Below are 14,389 nucleotides of genomic sequence, written 5' to 3'. Positions count from 1 at the left end.
TAATAATGAACAAAGCACACTGCCAAAATCACTAGTCATGAAAACTATGACCTGGACAAAGTATGTTGCCTGACTTGAATCCAATAAAACACCTTTGGGGTAATTTAAAGAGAAAGGTAGAGCAACACATCCCTCCAGGAGTATTCTGTGTTAAAGAGATACCTACATACACATATGAAGCACTACATGGTAGGCAATAGTACTGCCATCTAGTGCTATTGGAAATGGAAACATTCTTACAAAATTGCTGCCATACAGTTCTCCAGAAATAGGCAGGCTCCTAAGCATATGTCCCTGCTTTTCAACAAAAGATACCAAGGGAATGAACAAAAATGGCAAAAAATAGAAGCAAATTAGAAAGTTGTTTAAAATGATATGCTCTATGTGAATGATGAAAGAATACAATTTGGGTTTCATGTCCCTTTACTAAAGTAAAAAAATAATAATTCCAATTTGCTTCCATCTTCAAATTATGCAGTTTTTTTTGTATGCACATTTTCTTAAGCGCCGGCTCCTGTTAACTCTTTAATGAACATTGAGACTGTGCTATTTTAGAAAGCCTGCAGGAGGACAGAAGGGTCTAATATTATAATATTATTGGCAGGCACGTCTTAACGCCCAGTGACGTACATGGTACGTTGTGGTCATTAAGGGGTTAAGCATGTGCAAAAGTTAACAATTTATTTACATATATCAGTCTGTGATTTGATACAGGGGGACAAGGAAATGTAAGGCAATTTTGAACTTTTTTAGAAAAAATATACTACTTTTATTAAATTCAGAATAAGTGTTATTGTTTTGTCTTATGTATTTGTTGATCATTTAATTCTATTGTATGTAATGGTCATTTAAGTTAAAAGGGACACTGAACCCAAATTTTTCTTTCGTGATTCAGATAGAGCATGCAATTTTAAGCAACTTTCTAATTTACTCCTATGATCAAATTTTCTTTATTCTCTGGGTATCTTTATATGAAATGCAAGAATGTACGTTTAGATGCCGGCCCATTTTTGGTGAACAATCTGGGTTGTCCTTGCTGATTGGTGAATAAATTCATCCACCAAAAAAAAAGTGCTGTGCAGAGTCTAAACCAAGAAAAAAGCTTAGATGCCTTTTTTTTCAAATAAAGATAGCAAGAGAACGAAGAAAAATTGATAATAGGAGTAAATTAGAAAGTTGTTTAAAATGATATGCTCTATCTGAATGATGAAAGAATACAAATTGGGTTTCATGTCCCTTTACTAAAGTAAAAAAGATAATAATTCCAATTTGCTTCCATCTTCAAATTATGCCGTTTTTTTGTATGCACATTTTCTTAAGCGCCGGCTCCTGTTAACTCTTTAATGAACATTGAGACTGTGCTATTTTAGAAAGCCTGCAGGAGGGAGGGAGGGTCTAATATTATAATATTATTGGCAGGCACGTCTTAATGCCCAGTGACGTATATGGTACATTGTGGTCATTAAGGGGTTAAGCATGTGCAAAAGTTAACAATTTATTTACATATATCAGTCTGTGATTTGATACAGGGGGACAAGGAAATGTAAGGTAATTTTGAACTTTTTTAGAAAAAATATACTACTTTTATTAAATTCAGAATAAGTGTTATTGTCTTGTCTTATGCATTTGTTGATTATTTAATTCTATCGTATGTAATGGTCATTTAAGTTAAAAGGGACACTGAACCCAAATTTTTCTTTCGTGATTCAGATAGAGCATGACATTTTAAGTGAAATTTTTTTTTTTATTTATTGAAGTCTCCCAACTCCACCAGCAAAATAACAACAATGTATACATCACATCTCATATCAATACAAAATAATAGCGCATGGAACACAGTGTGTAAGGTAGCTATAAAGGATATCTAGTTCGCATACAAGAACAACATAGTTTTAATCTTTTTATCTCCTTATGGTAGAGTAAAGAACGACCTCTTATATTACAGATAGGATTCATTACACCCGAAAAGGAAGAAGGAGTAATAAGAGTACCTATCTTAGAGAAGAAGGAAAGAAAGAGAGGGACAGAAGAGGAGAAGTAAAGAATGAAGTAAAGATTGAGTGCTCGCAGAACTTTCTATTAATTAATTCCAACCTCCTATTAGGCCCTTGTTTCAACGGCTCTTCTTGTTTGCATCCTAACAGAGTCTTCCCAAACTATCCATTCTTCCCAAACTTTTAGGAACTCCTGTCTTTTGTCTAATAGGGACGATGCAGTGTTCTCCATTTGATAATATCTAATTTTGTTTAGGATAACATCGTAGTGGGGGACTGATGTTTTCCAATATTTAGCCATCACTGTCCTAGTTGCAGTACATTAATTATACCTACTAGCTAGAGCATGACATTTTAAGCAACTTTCTAATTTACTCCTATGCTCAAATTTTCTTTATTTTCTGGGTATCTTTATATGAAATGCAAGAATGTAAGTTTAGATGCCGGCCCATTTTTGGTGAACAACCTGGGTTGTCCTTGCTGATTGGTGAATAAATTCATCCACCAAAAAAAAAAATGCTGTGCAGAGTCTAAACCAAGAAAAAAGCTTAGATGCCTTCTTTTACAAATAAAGATAGCAAGACAACAAAGAAAAATTGATAATAGGAGTAAATTAGAAAGTTGTTTAAATGTGCATGCTCTATCTGAATCACAAAAGAAAATAATTTGGGTTCAGTGTCCCTTTAATATTAAAGGGATAGTAAACTCAAAATTAAAGTTTCATGATTCTAAATTTTAAACAACTTTCCAATTTACTTCTATTATCTAATTTGCTTTGTTCACATGCTATCCTTTGTTGAAAAGCATACATAGGATGGCTCAAGGGCAGCAATGCACCACTGGGAGCTAGCTGATGATTTGTGGCTGTACATATATATGGCTCTTGTCATTGGCTCACCTTATTTGTTTAGCTAGCTCCCAGTAGGCCAATGCTGCTCAAAGGATACAAACAGAATGAAGCAAATTATATAATAGAAGTACATTGGAAAGCTGTTTAAAATTGTATGATCATGAAAGAAAAACTGTAGGGTTTCATTTTCCTTTAACTTTTTATCCACTGAAGTAAGTCACAGGTAGAAAATAATTGAAAGAATCTTATTATAGAACAAAGGATGGAATTATTCATCGTTTAAATTCTATTTTCTATTTTGTTTTTAGAAAACAATGTGACAGAAATTACCAAAACAGGAAAACTATCCAGAAGTCAGATCTTTACGCTGATGTCAGCTGCATCACTTAACTTCAGTTCTATGATCTGTTATTCAATACTGGGACCTTTTTTTCCTCAAGAGGTAAAAGAAAAAAAATGCGGGTACCAATGTTATATTGTTACAACTTATACAAACTTTTTTTAATTATCTTTTTTTTTTTTACCTTTTCTTAATTTTTAAAGGCTTTGAAGAAAGGAGTTAGTAGCACAATCACCGGATTAATATTTGGATGTTTCGCCTTATTTAATTTTTTAACTTCTTTGATACTAGGGAAATACGTAAGTATTCCTGAAAGGAGTAGTTCACTATTAAGTATTTATTCTTCATTAGTCTCTCTGTGCTTAAAAAAAATAATATATATATATATATATATATATATATATATATATATATATATATATATATGTTATATATTTCCGCTGGCAGTTTAAAATTAATGTTTTGAAATTTAAAAGGACATTAAACAATTTGAGATTGTAATATAAAATGCTTAAAGGGACATGAAACACATTTTTTCTTTCATGATTTATGAAGGAGCATGCAGTTTTAAACAACTTTGCAATTCACTTTGATTATCTAATTTTCTTCATTCTCTTGGTATACGTATACTTTGTTGAAAAGCATATCTAAATAGGCTCAGTAGCTGCTGATTGGTGGCTGCACATAGGTGCCTCGTGTGATTGGCTTACCTCTGAGGAATACTTATCAAGCCGCAAACTGTGCTGCATTGCCGGCACCAATACGCTCACCTAACATTACCTAAAATCGCTTCTGTGGACCTGAGTACGTTCTCCATATTTAACAAAAAATGGTGTCAAAAAGCCGTGCACCAAGTACGGGGCGATGAGCAGCGAACAGTCATCGATCTCGCTGCTCTTCGGCTTTTTCCCAGCTTTATTTGTATACTGTCACTAAACATCCACACTATACTAAACTGTTTAACCCCTATACTGCCACTCCCGGACCCCGCCGCAACTAAATAAAGTTATTAACCCCTAAACCGCCGCTCCCGGAGCCCCCCGCCACCTACATTATACTTATTAACCCCTAATCTGAGCCCCCTACACCGCCGCCTACATAAAGTTATTAACCCCTATCCTGCCGTTCCCGGAGCCCACCGCAACTAAATAAATGTATTAACCCCTAAACCGCCAGCCCCCCACATCGCCATAAACTAAATTAACCTATTAACCCCTAAACCTAACAACCCGCTAACTTTATATTAAATATTAACTCATCCCTATCTTATAATAAATTTAAAATTACCTTTTAGATTTAAATTAAACTATATTAAACTACTAATTAACCTATTCTAACTATTATAATAAAATGACATTAAACTATTTTAAATTAATGATTGATCCAACCTAACTTTTAAACTAAAATTACATTAAACTATATTAAAATAAAACTTAATCTAACCTAACTTTTATACTAAAATTACATAAAACTACAAATTAAATTAAATACTGTATATTATATATTTAAACACCTAACCCTACTTAAATAATTTAAATCTACACTAAAAAAATTAAAAACTTACAAAAAACTAAGTTACAAAAAATAACAAACACTAAGTTACACAAAAAAATAAACACTAAGTTACAAAAAAGAAAAAAGAAATTATGTTTAGACTTGGGTACATGTTAGGGTGTTAGGTGTAAACTTTACTTTTATTATACCATAGAAATCAATGGAATATCGAGCAGCAGCGAACATAAGCTTTTGCTGCTTTCAGACTCCCATTGATTTATATGGCATCCGCTGCCTCCAGGGCGGCGGATTGAAAACCAGGTACGCTGGGCCGGAATAGTGGCGAGCGTACCTGGTAGATTTTTGATAACTAGCAAAAAAAAATTTGCATTCGGAACATCTGTAGTGACATAAGCATCGATCTGTGTCAGACTGAGACCGGCGGATCATATGTTACGTCACAAAATTGTATTTTCTATCTGAATCATGAAAGAGAACATTTTGGGGTTTCAGGTCCCTTTAACTATGCACAGTAAAACAACGTTGCAGTATACATGATGATTTAATTATTTATTTTGCCCCCATTTCCTGTAAATAATGCATTTCCCAGTCCTGAAAAGTGAAAGAGCACATGTAAGGCTTCTCAAGGCTAATATTGCCATACATCTCTTCCTAATTTGAAGTATTTTATATTACTTTTCCTGCTAAACCAAACAGATATCTTTTATAACACAATGACAAGTGGAAAGCCCTGAATTCTTCAGACTCATGTCCCAACTTGCTTCTCCAAATAAGGAGGAGTTAGTAAATTTTGACCGCTGAAAACCAATTGCAGCAAACAAGGTGTTCATTGTTCTAATAACATTCATATTATGTTATGTTAATTTATTGGAAGACTGCGGAATAATTTTGTTAGATGTATATTATTCTTTTGTTTTCATTTAATATGTTAATGACATAATGGCAAAGGTCACAACATTGCCTTTTTACAGTGCTATCGCTTACATCACTGGTTTTCAAACCTATTCTCAGGCCTCCCCAACAGGCCAGGTTTTCAGGATTACTAATCAGCTGATTGTTTCACCTGTGCTCTAGTTCAGATATCCTCAAAATCTGGCCTGTTAGGGAGGCCTGAGAACAGGTTTAAAAACCAGTAACCTACATTATTCTAAACAGGATTGCACCTTCGTCAAAGTGATTTCAATAATGCAGGATCATGCACTGTATTATGCACTTTCATGAACGTGTTTGGATTTAGCATGCATGAAGGTGTGTTCCCTATAAAAGTCAGGAAGGTGCAATTTCATGTGAACATCTCCTATGGAGATACAATGTTGCAAAGCTGGTTCACGCTTTACAGCTTCAGTACTGTTAAAATCCAGTATAAGAATATGTTATAAATTCTTAAAAAATCCAATAGTTGTCTTCTTGTTTTAAGATCATGCTAAACTGGAAAACTGTGTTTTTAATCAATAAATGTAAATATTGCACCAAAAAAACACAATACTTGCAAAATATTAAAAGTGACATAATTATATAATTATTGAGCAATCATGCTCAGTATGCCCATCATGCCAATATACAAATGGCATTCAGATGGTTTAGTAGTGCAGAAGATGGAAACGGATTGCAATAGGTTCCTTCTAATTGCGCATTCCTGTTTCAAAGGCAGTTTATAAAGATGCCTGTACTGTTAGTGTCAATCAGGACATTAACAGAAAAAGATGACTCCACACTGTGGTGTCATAAAACCAGAGAATTTATCCCTAGAGTGTTCAAGTAGTTAATTCTTAAATTTACAAACATATTTTAAAATATAGACTAGGCCTCTGGCCTAGTCTTTGTCTAAGAAGGACACTCCCATGTAGCCTTTTGATTGGTGTATGGTAGGACACACCTTAAGTGAATTAAGTATACAATGGAGCCAACAGTTAGTATACACACTTTTTATCTTCCTCACCTCCTGGAAGCAACTGATGAGAGAGAGAGCATTGGAGGACTGAACTGGCTGAGTATATTAGCATTCTTATACATTTACTTTGGGATAAATTCTCTTGTTCACTATGTTTAGTTAATATTGCTTAATCTGGGTTTGTTTAAAATACAGTTGCCCTATATAATTTAGACTGTACTGTATGTTTGTAGCTCTTGGTATTTCTTGAGACTTGTTTTATATTTTGTAGCTTATAGATAATTGTTAATTTTCATACCTATATTATTTGTCTTCCAATAAAATAATTTTAAAAAGTGGACAACCCCTTTGGTTTAATATTCTGGTACTAATTACCACCACACACACCATTTGTAGATTTTGGGGGTCCTCATCTTCCTTTTCCTGCAGATCCCCATAGCTGTACAGGAACATACACAACTTTCTAATTTACTCCCATTATCAATTTGTCTTTGTTCTCTTGGTATTTTTATTTGAAGAAGCAGGAACGCACACTTACGAGCCAGCCCATCTTTGATTCAGCACCTGGGTAGTGCTTGCTGATTGGTGGCTAAATGCAGAATTAAAAATTGGTCTTTCAAATTGTAGTCTGTTATGTTTGCATTAGAATGTCCCTTTAAAGTCTCTATATATTTTATTTAAAATAAATTACTGCATTATGGGCTAGATTACAAGTGGATCGCTAATTTATCATGCACCTGTAAACGGGCAGCGCACAATAATTAACCAGCCATTACAAGTGGCCAATTAATGCTACTGCAAGCTCGTGGTAGTAATTCTCTGGTTCATTTTAAAAATGTCCCCCAATTGCCCCCAAAATAAAGTGTAGTGTTGTTTTTTAAAATACATTTTTTTTTAGCATTTTTATTTTTTTAAATAATAACTGCACAAAGCAGTTTTAAGGGCTTAAAAGTGAGCGGGTGTGGGGTGTTTGAAAGAACAAAAAAAACGGCACTGAAAAGTCCCTTTACGTTGCGGTTTATGGGGACTGTTATTCCCATAAATTTATATGTATATACTTATATACATATATATTAATGCTACAACAAATATGCTCGCAGAGAAGGGATTTTCTTCATGCAGAAAGAATACACTTGAACCCACAGAGAGAAATTAAGTAGAGTGCAATGTTAATAGTGCTTGGTGTAACCACATTTAATGGACTAAAATGAAAATAATAATCTTCATTAAATAAAAAAATAAAAAATTAGGTCTTTAAAAACAAAAGTTCAGTGATCATGAAACCGAATTGTTACAATTGATGCCGACTTCACTGTTAAGGAGACTATTAAGGAGCTAAGTATAATAGAAACGTTATCAAATCTCTCAAAATTGCAGTTGACAATAAAACATGCAAATAAAGTGAGACTGCAACAATGTTGCCAAGTTAGCTATGCAACTATAAGAGAGAATATTGTATCGATCTCTCAGTACTGGAGACAGTGATAATTATGTTGCAACACAACAAATTACTGGGCTACAGTAGCAATAATATGGTAAAGTATAGGGTGTAAAAAGCTTTCCGTATTCAACCAATAGCTACTGGAGCTAACAGAACTACCCTGAAGGGTTGAATAGATGTGTGCTATAATATAAATATAAATATACCGCAGTACTGCACATAATGGTAGCAGTACTATTGCAATTTAAGTACCCTCCTTAAATATAATAACAATATGTTCCCTGGGTAGGCTCCGTAACCCTGTATTACATAAATAGTGAATGTGACAACATCACATATTGAGCTAATAGTCGCTTGAGCTGACGGCTCTACCCAGAGAACTGAGATATTAATGCTGTTAAAGTATTTTAGTAGTGCGGAGATATTGTAATATTAAAAGTGCAGGCAGCAGCACTATAACAATTCCAGTACCTTGCTCATTAAGAAATGTCAAAATAGTAAATTCAGTTTAGCCACAGAACTTAAAGGGACATGACACCTACATTTTTTTCTTTCATGTTTAGAAAGAGCATGTGATTTTAAACAACTTTTTAATGTACTTCTATAATCTAATTTGCTTGATTCTCTTGATATCATTTGCTGAAAAGCATATCTAGATAGGCTTAGTAGCTCCTGATTGGTGACTGCACATAGATTCCTCATGTGATTGGCTCACCCATAAGTATTGCTATTTCTTCAACAAAGTTTATCTAAAGAATAAAGCAAATTATATAATAGAAGTAAATTGGAATGTTTTTTAAAATTCCATTCTCTATCTGAATCATGAAAGAAAAAATTTGAGTTTAATGCCCCTTTAATTAAAATACACATAGGAGCCTTAAACAACTCCCTCCTGCCCTTGACATGTTTAGCTTAACAGCTTTTTCAAAAGGATGAGGTGCGCCGTCCTCAACGGGATTTATAGCTGTAGAATCACGTGAGATCTGGTAATATGACATCACAATTATTTTCTGATCCATCTATCATCATAAGCATCCTTATGCCTGATGTCTTTTGTTTAATTGGAATGGTACGTTAGTAACCAATACGTTATTTTAGTTGTATATTATTTCAGGAAAGCAGACACTTGCAAAAAGTAACTTATGAATGGTGTTTATTGTCTCGTAAAGTCCTTCCATTTCAATAAGAATATCATGACATAAAATTGCATATCTCAATTACATTAGGCTATTTTAAGTTGTTAAGGTTAACCAAAATATTTATGAATTGTGAATGTAAAAATATAATAAAATTAAAGTGACAACTAAGATGAGAATTAATAAAAATGTAAATATTAAAAATGTAAAGTGTTTGTTTACATTGTGCAGTGTCATGCGAGTTGACTGGTGCTACGTGATTGGTACAGTAAATAAATTGTGTGTATATATATATATTGGAATACCACTAGTGCAGTGCTGCACGTTAATAAATTCTCAAGGATAATAATATATACTTATCCTATATTCTTATTATCTATGTATTGATAGTTCTGGATGTTATCCATACTAGTGTGACTGTGATTAGTGCAAAATATGTGCCCTCTATAATAGTTACAATAAATATGTTATTCATATTTCATGATAATTGCTTCATTTTCTGTGGTGATGGCGTGAAATCCATTATTATGGATATCCTATTAGTGAAAGCCAATAATGTAATTTATATATAGATGATAATTTTAGTGTGTGACTTCCTATAAGTATGAGAAATAATTATTGTTTTCATTCATTCCGTATGGATATACAGTATTTAGTAAGTAAATCCATCTAGTTTCAGCCTTTAATAATTCTTGCTCTGTTGCCTCCTCTCACTCCCAGATTTATATGTTGGAGACTGAATCATTTCAAAATCTTACATTTGCAATCATGTCTTTTTATATATATTTGTATATATATTTGTGTGTGTGTATATATATATATATATACAGTATATATATGTTGATATGTGAATATACACATATAAACACATAAATATATATTTATATATTCATATACATATTTATTTAAACTTCTGTGCCGTATGTGTCCGCATCAGAACAAGGTGCCTATAGAAGCACAACTCATGAGCGCAACACTTCCCTGCAATACAAATGCGTGGTCACGTTTCGAATTGCGCTGGACCTGTTATAACAGCGCACATTTTCTTGCACTGGTATTACTGAGTGGAGTGCAAATATTGCGCTCGCGAAAGTGCAATTTTGCGCTCCACTTGTAATCTGGCCCTTTATCTTTTATGTGCCTTATGAATGCTCTAATGGCAGTTGTCAGAGTAGACTGAGAAGATGATTGGTGCAAGGCATGGAGAAATATTGTATATTTACTAGCGTAATAAACACTGATAGTAAAGGGACACTAAACACCTTGTAATTACAAGACATTTCTGTTTTGTTGCTATAGAATAACATACCAACCAAGTCTTAACATGATTAAAACAAATGAACATCGTTTTTACTGCAATTATTTTTCAATAGCCAAACTTCACCACCACTTACTTGCCTTATTTGGATGAGCCAATCTGGACTTTAGTCTGCAGACAACAAGGCTAACCACAATCATAAAACTACTACAAAGTACTCTGTTTTACGGTTATCTGATAAAGCCAATTAGGTAAAGATATGTTGTAGGGTTAGCCTTGAGAAGTCTGCAGGGGCAGTTCATGCTTTGGAAATTAGAAATTGCTCAATTTTCAGAGCTAAATTACACAAAAAAAGGGGCACAACAAATAATTAAAATAGATTGAGAAGTTGTTTCGTTATGCATAACTAAACATTTTATATACAAATCTCAAGTCGTTTACTGTCCTTTAATAAGGATTGTTGTGTTTACTTATACAATAACTTTATTACAGATAACTATACAAAATCCATGGATATTTTCTACAATATTTTACTATATTGACATTTTTGTGTTATCAATATTTTATAAGAATTACATGATAAGCCAAATAAAAAATGGTTTAAGATAACGTTTTTTTTTGTTTACATATCTTTCTGTTACAGTTGGTGCAAATTGGAGCAAAATTTATGCTTGTAAGTGGTATGTTTACGTCTGGATGTGCAACAATTTTATTTGGGTAAGTTTTTACTATTTAAAACATATATAATATAAATGATAAATTAATGACTGTGTTCTACACTTATTTTCCCTTAAAATAGTACATAAAATGATCGTTGATATGTACACTAAAGTCAAAATTAAACTTTTATGATTTAAATAAAGCAAGCAGTTTTAACAGACTTTCCAAATTACTTAAATTATCAAATTGTGCACAGTGTTTTTATATGCACACTTTCTTAGGTTCCAGGTCCTACTGAGCATGTGCAAGAGTCCACAGTGTATATCAGCCTTTGACTGATGGCTGTCCCATGATATAAGGTGCTGGCAATTTGAAAATTCAGTGCTGTTGCATTGTCTCTTTATTATGCACTTGCAATTCTTCAGTATTTAATGGTCATTAGGGCAGTTAGTTTTATTTAAAAAACAAACAAACATTGAAATAAAGCATTAGTTCAGATTGTTTTTCCTTTTTAAATGCACAAGGCTGTGCATGTAAAAAAACACATGGGAATTCCCCTCCAGACCACTAGGAGGAGACAAAAGACCCCCCAACATACCAGAGCATTAAATCCCTCCCACTTCTCATGATCCTCAGTCACTTTCTTTTGCCTCCTTGATGAGGAGCGAAGTTGCCAATCAGTAAACCTAATGATTAGGGAAGTGTCCTTCATCATAAACTGGGTAGAATGCTATCATTTCATGTTTTTTGCTATCCATATTCCACAGGTGAACGATTGGGAGGCAAACTTCTCAGTTTCTTCACCCAGGTGGAAGGGTCTCTGAATCAGGAAGTTTTAGACCAAATTGTTAGATGCTGGGGTCTGCCATAGATGGATCTTATTGCCACTCACTTGAATCACAAACTGCCTTAGTATTGTGCCAGGTCTCGGGACCCTCAGGGGAATCTGATAGATGCCCTTGTGGTTCCTTGGTCATTCACCTGCAGCTGATTTACACATTTCCTTTGTGTTGCTAACCAGAATGATAGCCAGCAGAACAAGCCTCAGCAATTCTGATTGCTCCCGCATGGCCTCTCAGAATTTGCTTTGCGGATCTGGTTCAGATGTCCTTGTGCCTGCCTTGGAGACTTTATTTAAGAAGGGATCTTCTCTCTCTCTTTGGATACCATGAGAACTCTCATATATTATGTGTCAGCCACAAAAGATTTCAGACTTGCTTCTCTTTTTGTTAATTTTTTGGCTTAGGCTTTTGCTTAGGTCAGCTTGGCTTAAATCCTTTATTCGGCTTGTTTGGTTGAGGGAAAAACTCCCCCTAAGTGCATTACTGCTCATTCTACCAGAGCAGTCACTACTTGAGCTTTTCATTGGGCCTGATGATCAAAAATTTGTCAGCATGGAGAGAAACCTTGCCAAATCTTTGGGGTCTTTTTTCGAGCATTTTTTTGCCAAGTAGGTGTCTCTCCACATCCAGAACTCCACTCTTAAGAAAATTTTTTCCATTTTTCTAAGTCTTTGATGTAACTCTTCGTACTGACGATGTATTAGATCATATCGCCAGAGCAGAGAGTTTTAGATTGTTTGGCCCACAATGAGGCTTCTATTGATCACATTTGCAAGGCAGCTACGTGGTCTTATTTGCACACTTTTTTATCACTTTAATGTGTATGCTTCTTCTGAGGCTGCTTTTGGCAGGAAAGTCCTGCGGGCCATAGTGCCTGATCAGTAACATCCTACCTTTACTGTTTGTCCCACTTATTTTATGGTGGTCTTGTGAGCTTCACCGCTTGGGTATAGATTCCCACACGTGATGACTTGTGGACTCTCACCATCTGGTAAAAGAAAACTAAATTTATTTTTACCTGATAAATTGATTTCTTTCATGATAGTGAGAGTCCATGAGACCCTCCCTTACTTTTTGTTCAGGGGGTGGCAGTACTTCTCCCTGCTTTTCTTTTTTCCTCATCAGCTCGGCTATATGACTAAGGATCATGCGAAGTGGGTGGGATTTAAAGCTCTGGTGTGTTGGGGTGTCTCTTAATTAATTAATTTATCATATCAGCAAAAAAAATATTTTTTTTATTATTATTTTAGTTTTAAATTTAAGCTAAAGCCAGACATTTCACTGTGTTACCATTGTTTTTTTATTTTATTAAAAATTGTTATTTTATTATGTTTTACCACCCTCAAAGTCACTGCTTTGTGTAATGTATCAATGTAGGAGCTCACAATAAGTTTATATATTTTATAGCGCTGCATAATCTGTTGGCGCTCCTACAAATAACCGATAATAAAAATAATAATATATTTTTATCTGTAAATTTAGTTATTAATTATTAACTCGGGTAAAATAAAGTTTTACTTATGAGGTTGTAGGCCTTCTTTCATTAGTTGACAAAATGACACTCAATCCTTTTTTTGTATCAGAGACATTTTAATAAAATATTATTTCATACACATGCAAGAACAGAAACTAAATATGCCAAAATTGCTTTTTTGCATGATTAAAGGTTAAAGGAACACTGAACCCAAGCATGACATTTTAAGCAACTTTCTAATTTACTCCTATTATCACATTTTCTTCATTCTCTCGGTATCTTTATTTGAAATGCAAGAATGTAAGTTTAGATGCCGGACCATTTTTGGTGAACAACCTGAGTTGTCCTTGCTGATTGGTGGATAAATTCATCCACCAATAAAAAAGTGCTATCTAGAGTTCTGAACCCAAAAAAAGCGTAGATGCCTTCTTTTTCAAATAAGGATAGCAAGAGAACAAAGAAAAATTGATAATAGGAGTAAATTAGAAAGTTGCTTAAAATTGCATGCTCTATCTGAATCATGAAAGAAAAAAATGTGGGTTCAGTGTCCCTTTAAGTACAAGAACATTTTAATGGAAGTTGATATTACCGTGGAAAGCTTGTTTGTGCAAAACGTATATTGCTGTATTTATGTTCACTTGCATGATAGGAGCAACTCTTACTGTGGTAGTGGTAGATATGAACATGCCTCCTCAGGTGTGAGAAGAAAAAGTTGATTCATAAAAAAACTTTCAATTTAATTTTAAAAAACATTAAAAATCCTTTCTTTTAGATAAATATTTTTTTGATTTTTTTTTTTTTACTTTGTCCATTTAAGGCCTTATTTTTTAATTTTAAGATCAATGGTTTATTTTTAATTTTTTTTGAAAATGAATGACACAATCTAAGCTGTTCACAAAGTATGTATATTAGACCATGTCACAGTTGTAAGAAATGTAAGCTAATTATTTATTATTCTTGTATTGGTCTGTTAACGTTACCCAGTCAT

At 33.7% G+C, this 14,389-nt stretch overlaps 1 protein-coding gene across 1 annotated transcript in view; it reads left to right on the top strand.

Moving 5' to 3' along the window:
* The window catches only part of SLC18B1 (solute carrier family 18 member B1), a 204,047-nt gene that overhangs the window by 49,034 nt on the left and 140,624 nt on the right, over nt 1-14,389 (top strand). The window contains exons 3-5 of the mRNA XM_053710946.1: nt 3,153-3,286; nt 3,388-3,483; nt 11,069-11,142. Of these exons, the coding sequence (XP_053566921.1) occupies nt 3,153-3,286; nt 3,388-3,483; nt 11,069-11,142 (304 nt within the window). The remainder of the gene's footprint in view (nt 1-3,152; nt 3,287-3,387; nt 3,484-11,068; nt 11,143-14,389) is intronic.

The sequence above is a fragment of the Bombina bombina genome, chromosome 4, assembly GCF_027579735.1.
Source record: "Bombina bombina isolate aBomBom1 chromosome 4, aBomBom1.pri, whole genome shotgun sequence".
Taxonomy (NCBI): Eukaryota; Metazoa; Chordata; class Amphibia; order Anura; family Bombinatoridae; genus Bombina; species Bombina bombina.
Note: the sequence above shows the minus strand (reverse complement) of the source record. Positions and strands in the feature narration are given on the sequence as shown.